Source organism: Triturus cristatus, chromosome 8, assembly GCF_964204655.1.
Source record: "Triturus cristatus chromosome 8, aTriCri1.1, whole genome shotgun sequence".
NCBI classification, from domain to species: Eukaryota; Metazoa; Chordata; class Amphibia; order Caudata; family Salamandridae; genus Triturus; species Triturus cristatus.
The window spans coordinates 1,543,001,917-1,543,026,944 of record NC_140591.1 but is presented as its reverse complement, the minus strand read 5'-3'; the positions used below and the strand labels follow the sequence as shown (position 1 = coordinate 1,543,026,944).

Genomic DNA, 25,028 nt, shown 5'->3' with positions numbered 1-25,028 from the left:
TCAAACACCTCTATACGCGTGGGGCAGAAGTCCACCGGCCTTCTGCGTGAGGGGTTTGCTAGGAGGAAAGCCCCTTCTACCACATACAATGGGAGTGCCCCGAAATAGTTCCTTTCTGGACCAAGGTCACGGACACTATGTCCGCAGTTGTAGGTGACAAGGTTCCGATGGAGCCCAAATGGCTGTTATTGATGATTAGGGGAGACACAGACTGGTCAGGGAATGTTGAACTCTGGCTGGCATTGGCCGCAGGGGTAGCGAAAAGAAACATTACCAGGAGGGTGGGGTTCCCAGACGCCCCAGCAATGGGAACAGTGGAGGAGGGACCTAGATTGGTGCCAAAGAGCTAAGGAAACCAAATACAAGAGCGGGGGCTGCATTAAGAAATGGAAGAAGATCTGGGGACCATGGCGGAAGTATAGAGGGTCGGCGAGGGAGTAATTATTTAATTGGATATCCCACTTGTGTACTAATGTGCTCGTTTTTGTTTACCACAACGCTATTTCCAAATCTGCTTTTTGGACATTGTATATTATTTTACGGTACTATGAGCTATGTTAATAAAAAGATTTATAAAAATGAAAAAAAAAAAAAAAAAAAAAAAAGAGTGGTGAAAGTACGAGGGGGAATTAAAGGGATCAAGGATTTGAAGGCAACTTTAAAGTTTAACCAGATGGTTGTTGACCCTCACTCCCTGTGCTGGTAGTAATGCGTTTGGTCCGCCTTTTGGTATTGTGGCAACATAGAGGCGTTTGAACCCTCTGTTGTGAATAATGGCGCTCAAAGGAATTTATTCAGCTGTTTGCTGAACTTTTTCCCTTTCTATAGAAAGTTTTCCACTAAGTCTACATTTGCTGCATCTCCTTTTCAGCATGTGAACCCAAAAGTGTGAAAACTGAAGGTTCAAAATTCTAGCAGGGCTTCAAATTTTAGTCCACAAATATAAAGGCCAGAAATGTAATGTAAGACCATTATAATTGCTAGCTGTATAAATCAGCGACCGCACCAATTACCTGATTTGCAACCATCATGACTTCATGCAAGACTTCCTAAAAGCCTTCCCTTTCTAGCAAGTGAGCTTCTCCATCAAATACTGAATTCCATACGAATCTATCATGTTTGCCAAGAAGGGCAGGAACACTGGCTGTCTGCATCAGCCACTGAGGTTCCACAAACTTTGCCCGCAGACAGCCTGGCTTCTATTCTTTCACTGCTCACTTTTGAAGCTATTTTTCATTTTGTTTTAGCACTCAATAAAAGTACACGTTTTCCAGAGGTCTCCCCTCGTGTGATAATCCTCCCCGTTGCCAACCCTCCCTCACCTCTGCCGAATGGTGCTGGTGTTGCAAACTCTGATGTCTCTTCATCCCGTCCCCAACTCATACACTGCTTTCCCATTTCCTGCCCAATCTGTTGCTTCCTCCCCACTTCATTGCTTCCCCCTTCTGCCCACTCTTCCGCTGACCCCCAAGACCCCAGCCTAGGCACGCATGCATAATACAAAGTGACAACGCCTCAGCGCTTATTGTAATTACTGGAGATTTGTTAAAGAATTTCAAGCACTCCCTGAGGGACTTTTGACCATCTGTTCTTTTTGGAAGCTTAGCAGCTGGAGCTTCAGCCCAGTGAGCAGTCCATTTTCCAGCCAGACTTTGAACATGGAGGGCTAAATTTGCTACACTGCATGTAGTTGACTGGCACTTGGTTTACAGTCACACTTAACTCAACAGGCCGCAAGAAAGCTGAACTGATGAACATTGTCCATTAAGATTACATTGGCTATAGTCTTCAAAGTGAATTCTAGTCTCAACCATGCACAATATGACAAATGCTTAAATTGGTCTCTCAGTCCCCAGAAGACGCTACAGTTTTAAATAATTTAAAAGGCCCATCCTTATTTACCCATTAAAGCATTTTCTTTAGCTGGTCATTGAGTCTATAAACTGCTAGAGACAGCGTCTAGCTGTATAACAGTTTCTAATCTGCCGTTTCTAAATATTGACTGACTCTTTTAGTAGAGTAGTGAAGCAATGCCCAACGGTATGAATCAGGGTGTCAAAAGAGGATAATAGAGGTGGTAGTATTTGGACTTCAGTGGTGAATTTGAGTAGCAACACAAAGTAAAGGCTTCCTCTAGGATTCCCAGGGAAAGGCCTCCCAATGGAAGGAAATGTCATGGTAGAAAATGAGCTTTAGGAAAAAAAAGCATTTGCCACTTATATAAACTGCTTATTATACTTGATTAGATGTCCATCTGCATTAGTGGAGGTTGGACAAGAAGGGCAAAAATGTTAACCATAAGCATATGGCTGACATCTGAACTTCAGAATTTTCCAGTCATCTTACTAAAGATGAGGAATATGTGAATCCTATGCAACACAGAACTATCGTTCATAAAACATTATTACACTTTAGCCCTACACATCCACATTACATCTGCTGCTTTCATTGAGTGAGTCCTCGAATAAATGATTCACTGCTCTACAGCTCAAGGGATGCGCCCATGTTCAGTTCAGCCCTTCACCTGCTTCACAGCTTCTGGACAGTGCCAATGCACCCCCACTCAGTGATAAACATCCTGGCAACACAAGCCACCTCAACTTAGAACAAACCTAGGAAAAACATCTGCCCATCCGAAATAGTCTTCATAGCAACCCCACCCTCCTCTTTGTTGATTTTTGAAGCACACTAACATCCAGACCCAAATCAAGATGGCTTCTACAGAAAGGTCATCACCTTGGTAAGGAATAGCCTTAAGGAGCATCGGAGGATTGTTTCCACTGGGTCACCTGCAGTAGGGTCATTTCACCTTTTATCTGTAGTAAAGCACTGAGCATTATACGTTATATGTTCTTTTGGGCCAGCTGAATTAGATAAAATAGAAATATTCCAAAGCTTTCACCAGCACAATCACATTAGTAAACTCGACGTGAATAAAATAAATGGCAACAAAAATAGACAAATGTAAACTGTTAAAAAACAAGGCCATGCAAGCTTACAGATCTAGTATCACCAAGACACATTTGCCTCCATAAATGCTAGGATGAACGTTTTATTAGAACACTCACCCCTACTGTAGGTGGGAAGTTAGTTTAGCTGAAATCAAATAATTATTATGGACAGCTTGCAAAAATATCATGGCTCCAAGTAACATGCTGCAAACCCTTTAAACACCAACATTGGAAATGATTGCAAGAAAAAGGAATTCAATTTGAAATTATGTCCCCAAAATGGTTTCTTATAAGACGGAAGTTAATTTTAATATTTTAATTTGTGTAAAACAACCTATCCAATTTTTGTGGTTTTATTTTGTTTAAATAGGCACTATCTCTCAACCAGGCCTTTTCACAAGGAACCTGAACAACAAGGGAGAGAGAACAATATACTGAAAAGGAACAATTAAACATTAGGGCAAACACAAAATAACCTGCTTAGTGAACCAGACAACCTTGTAGAACATTCATTCCAATACTTAGAAAAATGACGCCACCATTTACCAACCATTGCCTTGAACATGGCAGAAAGCTCTTTCCATAAAAAGGCAAACACTTGGTCTCTTACCTTCCTTCTTTAAAAAATTTGTCAGCGTGTCATTCAAACATAGATGATCAATGTTCTCCACAATGAAGCGCAGAATGGAGGCCAGCTCTGCCTAAATGAGTAGACAAAGTAGGAAGAGTGTTGAACTGAAACTAGATTTATACACTTCCACTAAAGGAAAAAGGAAAATGATGAATACAAACCAATTTCAAAGACGTTGTAGTATTGAGCAACTAGGTGTTAATACAAGAACAGATATATACTTCCCCTTTGTTGTACTTATACAAAAGCACAACTAGGTGTCTGCAACACCTGCTCTATTCATACTACATCCAAACGTTGTGGGGTGATCCATCAGGGAAAGGATAGTTGTTAGACATTTGGTGAGCCCTGCTAATAATCAGAAAGAAATGCCCATTTACACAAATTATTTTTTTTCCTTTTTTTTTGTAAATTCTTTTTATTGAACAACTTGCACGTTATGACAATGTCTTTACATCTTAGCATCTCACGAACTGCATAGTTACAACTTCTATGTTGGCATGCCCATCGTTTTTGCCTTCCCCTTCTTTACACCCCTTTACACAAATTATTTAAACCGCAAAATCTAAAAGGCTAGTAGCATAAGTGAGCTGGCAGATTTCTCTGCAGACAAGTAAAAGGTGTTCAGAAAACGTACTACTTGTCCCTCTCTTCACCCCGAGAAGCAGAGCCTCCAAGAAATGTTGGAGACAGTCTACTCACTGCTAACTAGGCACGTTGTAGATGAGCAAAAGAGGCCACTCCACAGAACGGTGGGGGTGATCGGAGGACAGTGAGAGCTATCTGCGGATACAGTAGCCACAAAAAAACGTAACCAACGTTAACTTGTTCTTTTGATGGATACATTTAAAAACAGATTTATCATTTTAGAATAGATACCAAAGGAGTACTTATCAAATGAGGATGGCCTGTGGAGTGGACTCGAACCAGAAGGATTTGCAGAAGCAAGTGGATAAAGTGACCTTCCTGCCGGACTTGGATGTCAAGATATTGGTGCTTTGGGAACATATGCACCGATACCCACATCGCGGCCGGGCAATGACATGGCTACCGCAGTGGTATCAGACAGGTGTTGCATTTCCTAGAATCTAATTCACTGCGGCATGATTCTCAATTGAGCTTCGCCCGGGTTATGGCACGGAGTCCACTTTGTTAGAGGTATCAGAATTTATTAAGTAAAAACTAGACAAGGGTTTGCCTGTGCTGCTCATGCTATTGGACTGGACCTTGGTTTCTATGCAGTTTCTCGTGCCACCTTACTTGACCAAACAAACTATTGATGTCAGAGCCCAAGTCTTGAACTGGTTGAAATTGTTTTATAGATCACTCTCAAGCAGTTTTTCTTCCTCCAAACCACTGCTTTGTAGGGTCCCCTAAGGCTCAGCACTTAGTCCTACTATTTTCATCATCTATCTGGAAAGACTCGCCAATTTGGTGGAAATGTGGGGCGTGCGGCTGGTCTCTTATGCAGATGACAACCAACTCTTTCTCATGTTCAGGAACATATGCCTTCATCTCTTAGTTCTCTTAAGCTGTGTCTGAAACTGGCATCTAAAACTAAAGTCGTGAAAGACCTTTTCTTTGGCACAAAACTTGTCCCCGATACTAGCTTATGGTGGCCACCTGAGGCAGGAGCTCCTCCGACACAGACTCCAATGGCTAAAAACATGGGGGTAAAATTGGATTCTCAGCTTACTTTTGAACCTCAAGTCTGATCTCTCTGCTTCTTGTTTTTGCCACCCTGAGATCCCTCAGAAGAATTCTCCACTTCACCCAGAGGGACTCGCGAAAAAAGGTTGTCAACGCGCTGGTCACAGCAAAATTGGACTATGCCAATTGTCTATATTTTGGCCTTCCGGCTATTCTTCTGTAAAGGCTTCAATTCATTCAGAATTCGGCGGCCTCCCTCATTTTAAAAATACCCTCCCATCTTTCCATTTTCTCTCTTCTACATCATCTTCACTGGCTTCCAGTGATTAAGAGAATTCAATTTAAGGCTGTTACTTTAGTTTTCATAGCCTTTAATATCAAGGGCCCTCTATATCGGAGTAAGAGACAGCGACTCAACGTGCAATCCAGTGCCTTGAGATCCAAGAGTGTGAATTTTCTACACACCTTGTATTTGTAAAGACAGGCGAGGTGGTCGCTCCTTCACCCATTTGGTTTCTAAACTGTAAAAAGCACTGCCTCTCAGTCTTTGCTGCATTTCCTTGGAATCAGCCATCGGAAGCAAGCTCAAAACCACCTTGTTTGACACAGATCTGAGCGCTTAGTAACTTGCTCTCTTCCTTCCTCCTTTCAGTCTAGTCGCTAGCGCCAGGACACCTCTCCGGAGGTAGCTGTGCTCTCTACAGATGGCCTGAATTGAGGGACACTGATTATAAATTAATTTGAAATGGTGTACTAATGAACATCATGCTCATTTATAAGTTGATTATAAATTAATTTTGTACAAATATGGTTTAATAGATGCAGGTGTTACTCTCAGGTTAAGTGCTAATGATAATGGATTGCCCTGAGGAAACAAATGAGATTGGTTAACTGAGTTGCCAATATTTTAGAAACCGACAGGTCTGAAAATACAAACATTTATCCCAAGTGTGCATGTGTGTACAATAAAGTTCATCGATAAGACATGAATCACAAAAGAAAAATTCAACTGTATTATGTTTGCATTCAAATTGTCATTTACAGACAGTATTGGTTGAATGACATAGGGATATATGCAAGTATAGAAATTCAAAACCAAAATGTTACTTTCAACATGAATATCGAACTAAAATTCACCTGAATATTGAAGTCAAGTTCTTGGATTTCCATAGGCCTTGTATTGCTCATTGTAGAGTAATACAGGAGAAGTGTAATGACCTACAACAAAACAAATATTTAAACATTAAACTGAAGACGACAAGTGGTATTCATTACTTTCGGAAAAGGAAAACATTGATCCTGTTCGAATGAATGGTTTTCCCATACATTTGCTGAGTTTACTGTGTAACCAAAATCCCCAAACTAAAATAACCTACTCCTTGTACAAAGTTGTTTTGCCAGGTGTAATTAAGAATACTTACCTAAAGCAATAGCACTTGGCTCGGAGACAAACCAATGGCAGGTGGATTGATGGCATCAATGAGGGATGCCGCCCGTTCCCAACAGTACATTGCTCATTACCACTAACATGTTTTCCAATCCCTAGTACTTTGTAACTTATGGTGGTGAGGTCATTCTTGTCGGATCATCAAATATAATAAAGTGCATTGGAGACTATGTAGATGTATGAAGGTATTTTCAATATCCACGGTGGTAAACTGCAACAGATGGTAAATAAGATGAAACCTTCCTCTGTGACTTGACCAATAAGGTCAATGCAGACTGGGAATTAATTTCAACTTATTTCAATGATCAACCAAATGGGACTTTGCATTTTTTGTGTTTACTTAGCGAATTTTGGGCAACATGGCACGAAGGCCTGGAGGGCAGTCGAGTGCTTCACAAAGCACATAAGCTGCGTATGAGGCAAGGATACAATAGTTAGTTTAGAAAATCTGATGAACAAAGGAAGTTAAGGATTGGAGGGTTGAAAAAGGTGTGTGTGCATTGTGTATGTGATGCAGTGGAGGAAGCTGGCTTAAGCTATAATGGGGAGTATTGTTTCATAAAGATATTCTACATATTCCAGGAACACCAGGCATTTTAGACAAAAATACTAATGCTCAATCAATTACTTGCCATTCTGGTTATTTGAAGAACCTTCGATAAGGAAAATAGCAAAGAAGAAAAGGAATGATTTGGTAGAACACGCATTTATTGCTCCTTCCTCAGCAATTGACAGCAACAATGAACAAGAATTAGAGGTCTTTCATGTCAATTTTCAAGGTCTAGTATTGAGGCTGTTCTGCGTGGTTTTTTTCCCTTAAATTAAATATGGGGGGGCGTGGCCAAGATGGCGGAGTAGACGGACGCCTTCCCTGCCTGCTCCCGCTCCGTAGAGCCCCTAGCCTCGTTTTTTTTCGCTAAATCTCCCCCCGTTTAGCGAGAGGACCTGCAGCGGGAGCAGCGGAACTAGAGCGTAAGCCGGCGAGCGGCTTACAGCACCCAGGACGTCCCTGTGACGGGCGGACCGCGGACGGAGCAGAGGCGCCGCGAGGAGGCGGGGCATCACGCCGAGCCAGACGAGACTGCCGTCGGCTGGTGCATCACGTGAGGGACCCGGCTCGCTGGAGGGGCCCGCAGACAAGCAGCGGCGAGACACGGTCCCTTGCTGTAGCGATCGGGTGCTGACCCGAGGGACGGACTGTTACCCAGTGACCGGCGGAGGCGGGTCCTGACTCAGCAGACGGTGGGACTCCTTCGCCGGTGGCGGCGAGAGGCGGCGGCGCGGCTGATCCCCCCCCCGGAGGCCCGGAGCGACCAGGTGCAGCCGCAACAAGTACAGACTCCGGCGCTGGGCTCTGCCAGGACGGCTGACGAGATACCGGTGTGGGGAGAACCCTCACCCACCCAGGAAATAACGGACCCGCCCCCGGTACAAGGAGGCGGCGGCCCCCGGCAGGAGAACCATCGAATGGCTGGGAGCACCGCTGTGGAGACGAGGTGGGCCAGCGTGGAGAGTAGGGGGCAGGATTTTGAAGGGCCCCGACGGAGAGCCGGCCGCCCAGGGCTTAAGTGAGTGGCCCCTGCTGTCAGAGACGGGGAGGAAGTGCAATTGAGGCGACCAACGGCCCAGCGGGAGAGGTGACAGAGGGGGGGGGGGTTCCCCCCCTCACCCACCTGCGGCGTTTCTCTCTCGGAGCTCGCGGAGCGTGGCGGTGCTGGGGAGCGATTGGAGACCAGAGGCCCCTCTCCGCAGCGGAGAGGGACAGAGCGGAGAGTCGTGCGGCCCAACGGCGCCGGCATTGGCACTGCGACACAGTCGGAGGTGGAGGCAGGGGAGCCAGCCGTAGGAGAGTCCGGAAGAGGTGGGAAGCAGCCTCGAGCACGGAACAGGGTGGCCTTAACACTGGAGGTGCGGAGTGACCTGGCGGGAGAGTCGGAACCGGCGCCGAGTGGCGTCAGAGTGGCCCCCGCTGTACCACAGGGACGGAGATTGCGGGAAGTAGACCCGTAGCGGTGAGGGTCCAGACGACACCGTGTCCCGGTGACCATGGCCGGCAACAAAGGAGGGAGGAAGGGGGAGCGCACCCTCCCAGAACTACTAGGAAAACATCAACACCGAGCGGAACGGGGGCAGCAGTCTCCCGGCTCCTCCGGAGGTACGCAGGACGCCGGAAGCGGAGAACCTCCCCTCACCAGGTCCTTTATGGAGTCTCTCTTCAGCACCCTTAGGGAGGATTTCCAAACTCTGAAGAGTGAAGTGGCGGGTGAGGTGCAAGAGATGCGCCGGGAGGTGGATGGCCTGGGAGAGCGGGTGGCCGCGGTAGAGGACGCCGGCCACAGAAGAGACGAGGAGTTTGAACAATTGCAACAAGAAGTGCTGCGCCTCAGGGATCAGCAGATTGACCTCCAGGCACACGCTGATGACCTTGAAAATAGGTCTCGGCGGAACATTAGGGTCCGCGGACTTCCACCCACGGCCGAAGGGGCGGACGTAGCAGGATATATGCAAGCCCTGTTCCGAGAGATATTGGGAGAAGCGGAAGGGTTTCCTATCCGGATTGACCAACCGCATAGAGTGGGACCCCAACGCAGAGCGTCGGCGCCGCCCCCGGACATTCTGGCTTTCCTCCCGGATTTCCCGCTCAAGGAACGCATCATGGTAGAGGCACGGAAGAAGCACCCCCTGACTTTCCGAGGCCATCAGGTGGCCCTATACCAGGACCTGTCGGCCATCACGCTGCAGAAGCGAAAAGCGTTCAAGGTAGCTACGGATTTTCTAAGAACACAAGACACGCCCTATACCTGGGGACACCCTTTTCGACTCATTTTCCGATGGAATGGTACTATGCACCAACTACGCTCCCTGCAGGAGACTTGTGGGGTCCTAGGCATCGATGCACCAGACTACGAGGAAGCCACGCAGCGGCGGGGGCGCTCCCGAGAGGATGGATGGCGGAGGGTCTTGGGGCGTCGGCCCCGTGGGCGACCTGTATGACCGGACTCACCCGCCATCAGAGCCGGCATGGACGATGCGGTAATGGAGGTGGCCGGGAACACTGGCGTCAGTGACATCGCATTGACTGCATGAGGCAGCTCCGGGGGGAGATCAACACAGCTTTTTCTGCTATGCAGGTTTGGGGGCCGGGGCGGGGTGGGGGTAGGCGGGGAGGGAGAGGTGGCTCGACGTTCACTAGTATACTTCACCGAAAACCTGCTTCCCAAGGAGCGGGACTTGGACATTGATGTTTCAGGACTTTGGGGGGACGAGAGAGGTGTTGTTTGCATGTTGCCAAGAGAGGGGTGGGCGGGGGATCAGGGAGTTCTGAGGGGAGTTCGGGGGACTGGGAGGGGGCTTTGGAGGACACCAGGAGGGGGAGAGATGAATCGGGGACACGGGGGGGGGGGCAGTCCAGTTCGTGTCCGTAGCTGCGGCTACCATAGTGGTGTACATGCCACAATCCGTAGATTTTCAGGGGACTGGGCGGTCTTGATGACCCTCCCACATGACACTACAACATTTAAAATTGTCACGCTTAATGTCAGGGACCTTAACAACCCGATCAAACGGCGTGCCGTTCTGTCCCTCCTAGAACACACCCAAGCAGATATCTGTCTTCTCCAAGAGACTCACCTCCTACCCCGGGACTGCTCTAGGCTGCGATCTTACGCATTCCCTACACAATTCTTTTCATCAAACACTAAAAGCGCGGGGGTGGCGATCCTGGTGGCCCGGCACTTTAGAGGGGAGGTACTCCATAAACACGCGGAACTGAAAGGCAGGCTCCTGGTCTACAGAGTCCGGGTGGCGGATATCACGTTCGCAATCGGGTCCATTTATAGCCTGAACGATGGCAAGAACGATTTCTTCGCTCGGCGCTGGAGGAGACCGCGACTGCGCAGGACAGGCATATAATCTTAGGGGGCGACCTTAACATGGTCTTTGACGGTGCCACCGATAGATCCGCCCACCGTTCCCCACAGACGGGGGAATTCTCGGCGAGATGTAGGGCTCTGCTGGCGGAGATGGATGTCGGAGACCTCTGGTGTCACATGCACCCTACAGAACGGAGCTATTCGTTCTACTCGCACAAGACGTATGCACGGCTGGACCACCTTTTGGTCTCCGAGCCGGTGCGTGCGCTAGCCCCGGCAGCAGACATAGGAGTGATCTCGGTGTCGGACCACGCCCCAGTGACAGCTACCCTCCGTCTCCCGCCGACCTCCTGTCCCCCACGAGTCTGGAGACTGCGGGATGCGCTGCTCAGTAGACGAGACGTGGTCGAGCAGGTAACGACGGCGGTACGGGACTACTTGTCCCACAATGAGAACTCAGACACGTCTCGGGCGACCCAATGGGCGGCTCTGAAAGCGGTGCTCCGGGGGAAATTGATCGCGATTTCCTCGGCGGACAACGCCAACAGGAGGGAGAAGCGCGAGGAGCTTACGCAGAAGGTCCGTGAATTGGAGCATATGCACAGCCGGACGGGAGCCCCCAGGATCTGGCGGCAACTCCAGGGGGCGAGAAAACTCCTGACGGCCTTAGATATGGATCGCGCGGAATACGCGGCACTGCGCCTCAAGCATGCCTATTACACGGGAGGAGACAAATGTGGCAGACTGTTAGCGAGTAAGCTTAGGGTCGCCCGTCAGAAACACACGGTGCAAGCGATCTCTGACCTTACGGGGTCCACGGTCACAGAGGATGCTCACATAGCGGAACGTTTTCGTAGGTATTATGCAGACCTGTACGCTGGAGATCCCCCGGATGCTCTCGCAACACGGGGGTATCTAGATTCGGTCTCTTTACAGTCCTTAACGCTCTCCCAGGCGGAGGCACTTGAGAGGGAAATTCGACCTGAGGAAGTGATATCCGCGATAGCCCGCCTCAAACATGGGAAATCCCCGGGCCCGGACGGCTTTACGCCACTCTTTTATAAAACATTCTGTGCACTACTGGCGCCCATCCTCACGCGTCTATTTAACACCTTTGCGACACCGGGCGCAATCCCACCGGATTTGTTGCGAGCGTCCCTGGCGGTCATCCCCAAGCCGGGTAAGGACAGATCACACTGTGGCTCCTATCGGCCAATATCTCTCCTTAATATCGATCTCAAATTATACACGGGGATCTTAGCGGCGCGTCTCGCCCCCCTCTTGCCAGGGCTTATCGACCCAGATCAGGCAGGGTTTATCTCCGGGAGGCAAACGGTCGATAACACCAAAAGGATCACTCATCTCATTGAGAAAGCGTCGCGAATCCGGGGAGAGAGGATGTTGCTATTGGTGGACGCCGAAAAAGCGTTTGTTCGCGTACATTGGCCGTTCCTGGAACAGGTGTTGGAGAAGGTAGGGGTGAGAGAGAAATTTCGCCACATGATTTTTAATTGCTATAGATCCCCAAAGGCCATCGTAAGAGTCAACGGGTACAGTTCCAAGAGCTTTGACATTGAAAGAGGCACGAGACAGGGGTGCCCACTGTCACCCTTACTCTTTGCATTATATATGGAACCCTTTGCACAGCGGATCCGGGATAACCCGGCGGTGAAAGGGGTGAAGTTTGGTGGCTTTAGTCATGCAGTCAGCCTATACGCTGACGACGTGACTCTCTCCTTAGACGACCCGCTCTCGGCCTTGCCGGCTTGCATTGAAGAATTGACCTCCTTTGCCGAGGTGGCAGGATTTAAAATTAACATGGGCAAGTCGGTCGCCTTGGATCTCTCCCTGGCGCCGGCAACCAGGACCCTCTTACAACACCAGGTCCCAATAGTCTGGTCCCGGGATCCGGTACCCTACCTGGGGGTCCTCCTGGCCCAGACCCTGCCCACGATGGTATTGGCCAATTACACCGCTCTGGGCCGGAAAGTAAGGGATGAGATAACACGCTGGGGACGTGGCACCCTGTCACTACTGGGCAGGGTGGCAGCGGTCAAGATGACAATTTTGCCTCAGATCCTCTATTTGTTTCGGGCACTTCCGCTGCGCCCGCCAGCGGGTTGGCTCCGGCAGATGCAGTCGGATCTGGGACGCTTCATTTGGCAGGGCAAGAAGCCCAGAATGCGGAGAGCACTTTCATTACTGGCACCGGAGGCTGGAGGGCTCGGAGTCCCGGACCTCCGCAAATACTTTCACGCGGCGCAGTTGCGATACCTGGTGGAGTGGAGCAGATGGGAGTCGGATAAACACTGGCTCTTCCAGGATCAGGCGGTGGCGGGGCAGCCGCTACATGAGGTACCGTTTTTACGCAGAGCTCACCGCCCCGCTAACTTATATGCCTCCTTTATCACCAGAGTGCATCTCCAAGTATGGGACGCCACGAATCTGGCACACGGGTTGACCACGTTCCCCTCCCCACTGACGCCTTTGGCGGATAACCCGGAGTTTGCTCCAGGGATGGAGAGGGGCGCGTTCGGACGCTGGCGAGAGGCGGGCTGCAGGGCCCTGTGCCACCTGTACGATGCATAAGGGATTATCCCCTTTGCGGACCTCCGACGAGACTACGCATTGCCGGAAACCGAGATATTACGGTATTTACAGGTTCGCCACTGGGCGTTACACCACCAGGTGCGCGAAACAGCGGACAGACTACTCCTCCCTTACAAACGCTGGCTGTTAACGCGCACGTCCGACACCAAACTCATCAGCGACCTGTATCGATTCCTCCAAGTGCCCCCCTTGCACCTTTACAACCCGGGACGGGAGCGATGGTGGGAGGGGAGCTGGGTAGGACCCTGAGTCACGAGGAGTGGGGACAGATAGCTTACAGAGCTAGGCACTCAGCATATCATGCGGGCCTTACTGAAACCCTTACTAATGTCTCCACATATTGGTATTACACGCCAGCACGTATACACGCCATGGACAGTAGTAAAGAAGACACCTGCTGGAGGGGATGTGGACAGGTGGGTACACTGACGCATATCCTGTGGGACTGCCCCTTGCTTGCAGCTTACTGGAAGGAGGTGATCGATTAGGTTGACTCCCACTTTAGGACTGAGTTGCCGCGCTTCCCAGCTTATATAGTGCTGGGCCTCCCCAACGACCTGATGTATCCCTTGAAATCCCGCAGAGGCAGGCAGATTGCCATGGCGCTGGGGTCTGCCATTCAAAATATCCTGGTGCACTGGCGCTCACCCACACCCCCCACGATCATGAGCTGGTTGCATAGATTATGGCATGTGTTAGGCATGGAGAAACTGTCACTGACAGTGCAGGGGGACACTGAGACGTTTAATGACCTTTGGCAGCCGTTTCGGTCCCTACTGGTCACAGAATTCAGGGAACTGACCTGCCCCAGATACCTACGCCTCTTGAGGCTCACTACACAGGAGGACCCCGCCCCTTGACGGGGCTTGATGTTAGAGCATGATGAGGTCCTCGGCCGCAGCGATAAAGCCTAGCGGGATACACTGGACGCACACACTGGACGGGGGTGGAGGGAGGTAGGGGTAGGGGAGGTAAGGGAGGCGTGGGTGGGGGGGTTGAGGTGAGGGAGGGGGGGAGTTGAGATGGGATTGAGTTTTGTTCTTTTCATTGTCGGAGTGTCATGGCAGATGGTAGTCCTGCTGGACCAGTCTAAGTCTTGATGCCTGCTGCGGGGACAGGGCCCGCCCTCGCCAAATTAGGGCGATTCATTGAGGGGTGCCCCGCGGGTCTGATTGCACAGGACACGCGCCACACTGATTGCAGCCTACAGCACTCCCTTTAGTATGAGACGCGGCCGGCCCTGAGGGGTTGTAGGCGACATGCTGTGTTAACACTGACCTACACACGGGGCTAGATGGGAGTGAAGATGTACCGCTCCTCCGACGCAGTAATGAGCCGGCCCGCAGGGTTGTAGGCGGAAGCTGCTGATGCTGCCAATGACACTTTGTTCTTGTTAAAACCAATAAAAGATTTAAACAAATTAAATATGGCAGTCTTGCAATAATGTAGCATCCATTTGTCTGAACAAATAGGCTCCCATTGTTATACACAGAACAAAAGTCTTCGTCCAACCTGGATGCTTCTGTTGAAGTTGTGTGATGCAGCAAATGTCTGAAATTGGATTGGCACTTTCAGGAGTTACTTCCCTCTCAACCTTCTAGGTTGCGGCTCTGATGCTCCCCTCTCCCACCATCTATCACCAATCATTATTTTCTACTTTATCTTTCTGCAGGTGGTGGATTTAAGAGGGGCAAGAATATTGCCTATGAGACATTAAATGTGTAACCTTTTGTGTTTTTTACACCCAAGTCATCAAAGGAATGAGTTGCCACCCACCCCTTTTGACTAACTCCCCCCTCCACCCCAAAACAAAGTAGCAAGAACTTGGCGCAAGGCAATCTTCACCTAAAGTAGGTATGACTAATTTGTGGTTTTGCAAATGGTTTGGAAATCCTGGACAATGTAAGGGCATAACTCTTGAAAAGTTATAGGAGGTGTTATTCTAAATCATACCTGTGTCCACCATAAACACCTATTGCCTGGCTAGTAATGCAGTAGCACTGGTGACATCAAAGTTTTCCTCTTAACATTTTTCTTTTTCCATGTTTTCTTTGATTCAAAGTGCCCCCAAACTACAGCTCAAATACTTTCTGGATACTTTATTTCACTCGAGACTGGGGATAGCGCAAAGCTTTGTCGCCTAGATTGCTTTTCAGGGTGAGCCACCTTTGATTCTTTGCTACGGATTCCTAGTTAGTGGTAGGTGTAAAGGCTTTTGGGTGGGCAGTGTGGCTACACCTTCGTATAGCTCCACCTACTGACACCATTTCCCTCCCCTAAAAATATGGTAATGCCCAGTATAGGGGTATCCATTTTTTCCCTTGAATCTGATCTGTTTGCGTGCATCTGAATTTCGCTTGGAGCTGCGTGATCTAGAGGTATGCCAACGAATATAGGCAGGGATAAGCTTCTACAAGTATTTAGGTACCTCTCCAACAAAGCCTCTGTAGACTAGGGACAGGATTTTAAATGTGTCTGCTCCACTCAAAGTCAATGGAGTTCTTATAGTGCTGAGTAACATGGGCAGATTTCCTCAGATTCACACTGCATTGACTTGACCCCCCCAGAGACGACCCATCTGGAGATAGTCCGCTTGTGTACATGCCCAACCTTACTTGGCGCCAACGTAGCCAACAAAGAGCTGGTCATCCATCCTGAACTGTTGTGTGCGATTAAGGTAAAATAAGAGCGCAAGTTTTGGGTCCGGACGGTGGAGCCTCTCTTCCTCTGGAAGGATGCGGAAAGAAGGTGGGCAAAGTGATGGTCTGCCCGATGTGAAAGGCAGTGACACCCTAAGGTAGACAGGATGGACGTGGCCTGAGCACAACCTTGTCCGGATGGACAGACAGAAAAGGAGGTTTGCAAGAAAGGGCCTGGAGCCCACTCACTCTCCTAGCAGAGGTGACGACAACCAGGAAAGCAGTCTTCAGAGTTAACAGACGAAGATGACAGTTGTGAAGAGGCTCAAAGGGAGCGCACATTAAATATATTTAAGAACCAGGTTCAAGTCCCACTGTGGCATTATGAAGGGAATAGGAGGGAAAAGATGAGTAATGCCTTTGAGGAATCTGTTAACAGGGGACTTGAAAAGAGGGCTGGCCAGGGAGCCTGAGAAAGGCCGAAATAGCAGCAAGGTAGCCCTTGATAGTGCCCAGAGCAGAGCCCTGCCGGGCAAAAGAAAGAAGGAACTATAGGACTTCAGAAAGGGGATCCACAGCCTTTACTGTGCACAATGCCACCAACTTGTTCCACCTGCAGGCGTATACCAACTTAGTGGAGGGACGCCTGGCTGCCGGAATGGCATCACAGACTTCTGGAGGCAAGTCAAATGGAATCAACTCCCGCCGCTCAATCTCCACGCAAAGAGGTGAAGACTGGAAAGGTTTGGGTGGAGGACAGTCCCCTGCTGCTGGGACAGAAGATCCTCCCAAAGAGGCAGTCGGATCGGGGGAAATAGATTGTCATGCTGAGTAGCTCGGGATACCAAACTCTTCGAGCCCAGTCCAGAGCCACAAGAATGACTTGGGCCCGGTCGCGCCTGATCTTCAGCACTCTGGGCAGAAGTGGTATAGGCGGAAAGGCGTACAACAGACCGCAACTCCACTCGTGACGAAAAGCGTCGTTGAGATAGTGCCGCCTTGGAAATTCCAAGGTGCACAACTGCTGCGTTCCGTTCAGTGGAGAATAGATCTAACCAAGGCTCTCCACACTGTTGAAAGAGACCTTGCGCCATGTCAGAGTGAAGACGCCACTCGCGATCCATCATGTACCTGCAGCGGAGTTTGTCCACCCTGGTGTTCAGTGAACCTGCCAGGTGTTGAACCACCAGGGAAATGCCCTGAGGCAAAGCCTCCTGACATAGGGTCCACGACCCCACCCCGCCCTGTTTGGTACAGTACCACATGACGGGCGGGTTGTCTGAACACCTGCACTACTCTTCCCTTGATAGAGGGAAGGAATGCCTTCAATGCAACTAAGATCGCCCGGAGCCCCAGAAGGTTGATAGGAAGCCTGGACTCCGCCGGAGACCAGAGCTCTGATCTCCGACTCTTCCATGTGGCCCCCAGTAGGGACCTAAGGCGCACCGTCGGGGCCCGATGACCCAAAGAGGCGAGCCATGGCTGACTGAAATTCCTGCAGCTGGGCTGGAGTCACGGACTGACCCGGGAAAGGCGGGTAGGCCAGCGGCGTTTGCGTAGGCTCCACCGGAGCCGTGGTCGAGGCACCACCCACACCCACGTCACGCGACGGGCAAGGGGAAGTCAGAGAGCGATGGCGCTTCTCGACTTCTTGGAACGCTTCGTCTTAACCGACCCAGAGTACGAAGACTTCGATCCCGATGAACGATGGTGGTGGCTCCGCGACCAGTCCCTTGACCTCCCACAGGACAGGGACCTTTTGTGGCGCGTAGCAGACTGGCTGACTTCACGCAACTTTCGGGACCGCTCCCGCAAAGTCTTTGGTGCCATGGCTCAGCAGATGGGGAACGACTTGGGGCCGTGGCTGCGCCCCAGACAGTAAAGACACACGCAGTGCGGGTCCGTCACCGACATCATACGATGACAGTCCCGCTGGACTTGAAGCCGGGCATCCCTACTGCACCAGGAGTCGATCGACTCGAAAAATAAAGACAAAAAGGCCTCGAAAAACTCAGTCAAAATGTGACTGCAGGTACCGCTCTCTCCGGACCTACGCTTGTTGGAGCAGAAAAATAATGCACTGACGTCAGCAGCTATTTAGACGCTACCCTTGCGCGCTGCGACGTCATCTCTGCGACCACGACGCCAACGACAGACGCGGAGCCCACGACGCCACTTTTCGAAGCGCTGGGGTACTGCTGACGAAAACTTTCTGGACGCAGTCTGACGCCTGGGGGTAATTCTAAGGTAAGGAATCTATCACCAACGTGTTTCTTTCAGATCTGCTGCTCTTTGTTGGTGTCCATGGCCTCTGTCACCACCACAGCCTGTAAAGCCATGAAAGGGCTATTGGCAGCAATAGGGGTTACCTCTGGCGATAGGAGACACCCCAACAGTATCATCTGAATTTTTGGTGGATTTGACAGGATAGAGACAGCAAGTCCAACTAGTAGGCCACGGCACTGTCGAAACAATCCAAATAAGAATCAGATTTCAATTTGAAAAGGCTGGAATCATCAAATACATTTTTTCTATGTCCACAAAAGATGCCGGCCTGCACGTCCGCAGAAAATCCTGTGGCAAGCATCAAGGCATGAAACACGATCACCGCTCTGAACATATTTTGTGGCATTGTTTCAGTCTTGGATTGTGTGAGCAAAGGCATTTCAGAATGTGTCCGAGACAGGAGGGTAGATCTCACTTTACATATCCCACAGTGTGCCCCAAAAGGCAGACTGCATTCAGGGACCTCAATTCCACACTGGAGGTGAAGCTTCAAATGGTCCAGCAAAACAGCAATGACGCTCTGGGATTAAAGCTTGCTGGTCAAAAATGCAATCTCAACACCAGTGGGCCTATGACTTCTAGCAACATTACTATGGTAGAGAAGCCCACCACAATTAAGGTTTCGCCAAGGACCTCATTAAAAAGCAGTAAAGGTAAAGATTGGGGCCCAGGTTGATTGATTTCATTAAGCGGAACTTAGTCTCAAAGATAAGTAACTGTAGGTCGAACACTTCTGCTGTTCTAGAAGGGGAGTTCCTGTTTGAGAGTCCAACTATTTCTCAGAGAAAGTACCTAGGCTACTGGCATTCTGTAGATGTAACTACATGCCAGCAACAGTGTAAATGAGGTGTGGGTATTCTCTCCCTCTTCACAGTCCTCTTCGTACCCTAGAATAGCATCGGATACGAAGGCTTCCAGCCTATGATAGTACAGCCATTGAGGGAGAGGCAGGGTGTCATCTCAAGCTCGAGGATGCGTCTAGGAAAACAAAATGAGACATAGGCCTGGTGGAGGCAGGTGACTTTGGATTAGAAAAGGGCATCAGAGTCTGATCATGAGCAGTTAACGCTGCAGGCAGGGGCAACACAGATAGATGAACAGACAGGTGCCAAGGCACAGAAGTGAAGGAACGGGTCTGTGCCAACACAGAGCCACAGGAAGATGCACAACAGTCAGCAACTAGCTGGAGTCGGAACTGCTGAAATGAGTCAGACAGGAGGCTCATTGAAGGTTCCTGCAATTTGTTGCCAAGGGGCCCAACCGGGAGCCCGTGCATACTGAAAAGTTGCAATATGGCCTGCGTAAGGCCATCTCTTTTCTACAAAGTTGATGGTGGACCAGGAAACTCTGGAAGCACTAGAACCAGTCTTGGAGCAGGTGCAGCATCAGGCAAGGACAACAGTCTCAGGTCTTTGTTGTGCTAAACGAGCAAACTCTCCCAGTTTGGACTTCTTACACGAGGTGCGACTTGATACTTCACTTAGTCTTAGACTTCGCAGACGATTTTAGTCTAAACCGGGATCAGGACCACAACTTGGAGGGAGTTCGCTGTGGGGGAAGTGATGCCTACTCCCTATGTGTTCTACAAATTATAAACTCACCCCCTCTACCCAGATTGCCTGCAAGTGCATTACGGAGCCTTTGTGGAATGACAGAGGACGGTTCTTACCGCAGACAACACAGCCAAACATTGTGTTGATAAGCCAGCAATATCTACTTCCTACAGTCATGGTGCAGCTTGGAGCCTGTGATTTTTGGAGGGGAAATTTCTAACGCACATGGTCTATTTTATTGAAAATTAGACTTTTGGGCGTGGGTGAAAACCAACAAAGTTGGGAGTTGGGGCCTTGTGCGAGTGAAAAAGGAGAAACTGATGTAGTCGCAGAAGGGAGGCGTCAATTTAGGATTCTATAAGCACTTCCAAAATCAAAGCAAAGTTAGGTGAGTCCGATGGCACCAACTGCCAAAACATGCGAGATATTGCAATGAAACCATACCGATCCAGCGCTGTGCCTGGGGAAGTTCAAAAGGTGAGAAATCTGTGGTAAGCAGTGTACCTAATAAGTGATAGCTATTGTTGAATATGTATGCTAAAGCCATTATCACTGTGGGCATTACTACACAACATACATTTGATGTAAAATCATCTCAGTTATTTTTAAATAACAGATTTTAAAGAAATAAAGACAAGTCATTCTAAAGATGTGCTAGTGACACGTTTTTTAGAGAAACTCTTAAAAGTTTTGAATATTTACCTTGGCCAGCTCCAATTCTGATGGCACCCCCTCGAGGAAACCTTGCCAGTCCAGCATGCACTCAGTTGTTGTGCCATACTTGCAGCATCCTAAAATGATAGAGAAAGTATAAATTACCAGCACGGTGGTTACAGAACTTCTACTTCTGTGTCTTCCGTCTCCACAACAGAACCCAAATGTCAGCACAGCAGTCCGGAAAGATATACGACTTTACCGTTTAAGTTTAAGCCGAGGGTCCATTGGAAGTATCCTTCCCAATGCACAAGGTCATAAGGGGAGAGGTGGGTGGACTGCTGTGAAGGAGGGCCCCAATAAATAAGGGGATCATCCTCTTGCTGCTAGTACATGTGTTGCGGAAATGCATGCCACCACAGGTCCTATCCCTCTTGAACGTGTGGGGCAGTGTTTGGCCTTGAAATCTAGAATCTCTTAATGTACCCAATGTCCAAATAAGATGGGCGAAGATGAATCCATTGCAATGTGTCCTAAAAATGCATGGCGAAAAAAAAAAAAGGAACGGTGCTTGGTGATGAGTGAGGCAAGGTTCGCTGACAAATAAGCCTCTAGAATGAGCAGGACTTTTCAGACAATTACTTTTTAAGTACAATGATTTATCTCCGTAATGTATCTAACTGAACTTAATTTTTATGCTCCGAATGTGGGGTACAGAGCAGAGGAATTCATATTGCCCGACGCCCAGGACATATTGTTTGGGGCCACAGCAACAAGTTTATGTTCAATTTGTCCTTGGGACAATAAGGCCCAAACCCTGCAACATAAACCTCTTGGCTGCCAGTTTCCAGTGCCACATAATGGATCAGGAAAGGGCATTGTTTGCAGTTAAGGTAAAAGGACCTGCTGTATGCTCACATGGTCATACAGGGCTCATCGTCCTTTCCCGGCTCCCACCACCGTGGCCTCCGTTCCCTTCCTCCGCTCTGTCCCTTGCTATGAGCCTGAGACACGGAGATCTGCTCGGAATCTCTGGGCCCATCCACGCCTTGTTCTTTGTAGTCTACCCCCGCCCCCCCAACCCCCCCCAGCTGCCTGGATATTGCTGGTGGCTTCACTCCCACCCCCGATTCCAAACAGTCACCGTCTGCCGCTACCTGCCTGGATCGCTTGTTTGATAAGCCCCGCTATACTGGGCTAACTCTACAATAACCAATCCAAATTTTAACATTATTGGTTATTTGAGGGAATTGACGCCGCACCACCGCTCGGCTCTTTGACACTGGCGTTTGATATTGTATCTCTTCCGTCTTACTACTACGCTTCTCCTCATAATGGCTGGCTCTCCGCCTTTTCCCTAAAATGGTGGCACTCATCCAACTCCAAAATGTTGATGTCGCGCACCTCTCACTAAGATGTCCATCAACGTTGCCAAGCAATTTAGGCCAGAGTGAGTTGTCCCTCTCTTTATCCGTGACCTCTCCTTCAACTAAACTGTCACGCCGTCCCTGACTCTTACTTGACCCTGCCCTGGTGTAATTTTCGGAGCCTTATCTTCTGTTCTCTACGACTTGGTCCTCACTGCCAACAACAATCCTGGTTAATCTATGTAATCTTTTTGTCGCAACTCTGAATATCATCTCACTGCTGATGACCCACTAGGCCCTCCAATGTAATCTTCATTTAGATTTCCTGTATTTTCAAATCTAATGAGACCAACCACGCCCTCCTAAGCGCTGTCGTTGATTATTTTGATTTGCTCTAATTTGCTATTTAATTACTACCGCTCAATTACTTAACTTAGTCTTCAGATGTTGTGACAATCACATCGTTTATTACTGCTGTAAATGTATGGGAATACATCAGTGCGAGCATGCAAGAGATTGTATTGACTAATACAAAGAATCCAAGGAAAAGTGGTTTACATTTTTATTTAAAAAGATGGACTCTTTGGTCTCTCTTGTAAGCTGCTGAGGTAGGGAATGGATTGCTTTGTATTAGAATGGGCAGTGAGCCCTGTGTAGTGCAATAACTTACGGGCTCTAAAGGCAAAGAATTCTACGTAAGAGGGTCCGCACATACCTCCAGGTGCTCTCCTGCTCTGCCTTGAAGAAAGCTGCAGATATTTCCAGGGTCTATCTTTCAAGACGTCGACCTGGAGGGTGATCTGCTCTTTCAGGTGGCTGATCATCCATGTAAGTCTTGTTCTTAGTCTCTGGCACCCTTCTTTTTACCGCACAACCACTCGTTCACTTATTTCTCCCCCCCCAAATCTCTTCATTTCATGGATTTTTTGGATGGAGGTCATGCAGTGGACCCGTTAAGTCTGCTTTAATGACCGCGAAGACTCTTATGTATTGTGGATTGAAGAGGCCGCCCCCCTCAGTGGTAGGTTCATCTTGCTTTTGTGCAGTGCCTACAAATACAGAGGGGGTTCAAAGAAAACATCCTTTATATTGCTGTCTTTCTTCCCTCTGGTTGCTGCCACAATGTCGAGAGATGTTCTATTAGGAGGCACTAAGATGTAGGCCCGCTTTGAAGAGTTAGTGCTCAATGTGTCACCATCAGGTCCTCTGCTCCTATATTGTTTCCCCTCCAAGCAATTCTGTAAGCAGGAGAGGTGCAGAGCGAGGAATGACCTCAAACTCCCACATGAATGCAAAGCACCACTTGTGACAAGTGGTGCAGCTCTGGCAACTACCATCTACTATGATGTTCAACCATCACCAAGACAGAATACCTCCAATACAACTATATCCAGGGATTGTTTGGAACATCCAATGAGAAGGTTGTCCCACTTCATTTTCTTTAAGACTGAAGAATAATAAAATTAAAATAAGTTTTTATTGTTGAATAGGGATTGGACATGCGTGCAAGAGACTGAACGCTCGGGCCCTTGGTCCCTTTTGCAGCTTTGCTTTCATAATAGGAATTTATAACCAGTTGAGAAGAAACAAGTGTAGAACCATAAACCGCAATTATCGATGTGTGAAAATGTCGTAATTTGGGTTTGCGTAATTTTGACAAAATCACATGTAATAAAAACATGCATATCAGTCATTTTGCGCAATATTTTAGCAAGAAATCAGATCTCACATCCATTTATGAAGCAAACACTTGTGCAAAAAAATAGTGCCAACAAAAAAAAAAAAACGAACATGTTCTGTTCCTGTGCGTTTCCAGTAAATGTTAACCGTGGATGGCCATTTGGGGTGTATTATTACCAAGAATGAGGAGTAATTAAGCAAAGTTGTGTGAGCCCAATTTGGTGAAGGTTAGCAAACCTAATGCAAAAGTACCATATTGACGCAAATTACACCAGCGTACTTTCAATTTTGTCCATACTTTATTAAAATAAATGCAGGTGAACACAGTCTATAACAGACCTTTCCTATCTTGAAGCTACTATAAAACCATAGAAAAACATTATCATAGGGATGTAAAACTAGAAAAAAATTAACATACAAACCTATAGTACTACAACACCCCATGCAGCTATTAAACAAGGGGGACTTTTTTCACATTGTACTTAACCTGTATGGGATCACATTACTGTAATTAGAGATGATAGAATAGGTGCCTCTCATCCGGTGGAAAGGTATGCACCCCTGTGTAGGGGCTGGAGAAGGCTGGTGGTAGAGGGCCCACTGCCAGGAGCACTTAGGCCTTGTTCTGACAGGCATGCATGCTACTATCATGATAGAGGACACCGATCCTTCTAATATGCAGCTGCGTGAAGCAGGTTGAAGGTGCACTATCTCTACATCAACACACATTTTAGATTCAAGTTTAGAAGGTGGTAGGAAGCGGAGACAGAAACAGAAGGATGGGCTTCAATAACACCATTTTCTTTTGTTAAAAAAAATGAGAGCTTTGTGTGCTGATCAAAACGGAGACACAGACTACTGTTCTGTGTCAAGGTTACTCCATTTGAAACATTACCTAGGGTCAGGCGTTTCCCCAGTACAAACAACCCAACAAAGTCATTAACACTGAGCTCACGGTGTAAGAAAGTGGCTCTGTATGTACTGTTCCCAAAATAGGTACAGTGTGCACAGAGTCCACAGTCCCCAGAGGTTTGGCAGAGGCTAAAGTTAGATATAACCTTACTCTCTAAAGTGGTAGCTTGGACGAGCAGTAAGGCAGTAGCAGAGGACAGTGTAAAGCATTTGTTGTACACACTCAGTCAGCAAATGGTCTCACACACTAAATAAGTGAACTCTAGGCCAATGGTTTGTATATAAAAATATATGGTTGTTTTATTTTAGAACCAACAATAGGTATCAAAATATACTTTCTCAGAATGAGATGCTTTAGTTAAACACTTTCAATAGGCAATAGACTTTTGAATGCAATAGTTACAGTTGTTGCAATAGGCAACACAATTCAAACACAATTAAACATTGAGCTCAATGGGACTTTAAGTAAATGCAGTTTGTTACTTTAGAAATGATTTTCTTACTCAGGGTTGGATCCTGGATTCAACCCTGGTGCATTTCCTGTAAACAGTTGAAAGAAATCCTTTTTGTTACATCGGCGGTTTTTAAGGAATATTTGTATGTTTTAAAAATCGACACTTTTCAGGGTCAGTGCTGGGCACCAAGATCCAGCACTGGGATCTCTCCTAATAGCAGGGGAGTAATTTCGTTTTCGTCGATCTGCTGATTTTTAGTGAATATTTTAAAGTTTCAAAACTCGACACTTAGAAGAAATGAAGTGAAACCAGTCAATGTTA

At 48.2% G+C, this 25,028-nt stretch overlaps 1 protein-coding gene across 10 annotated transcripts in view; it reads right to left on the bottom strand.

Moving 5' to 3' along the window:
* The window catches only part of NUMA1 (nuclear mitotic apparatus protein 1), a 734,824-nt gene that overhangs the window by 586,504 nt on the left and 123,292 nt on the right, over positions 1 to 25,028 (bottom strand). For all 10 annotated transcript variants that reach the window (XM_085623424.1, XM_085623417.1, XM_085623420.1 and 7 more), the window contains exons 5-7: positions 20,342 to 20,430; positions 6,370 to 6,450; positions 3,562 to 3,652 (exon numbers count right to left, since the gene is read on the bottom strand). In XM_085623424.1, the coding sequence (XP_085479550.1) occupies positions 3,562 to 3,652; positions 6,370 to 6,450; positions 20,342 to 20,430 (261 nt within the window). The remainder of the gene's footprint in view (positions 1 to 3,561; positions 3,653 to 6,369; positions 6,451 to 20,341; positions 20,431 to 25,028) is intronic.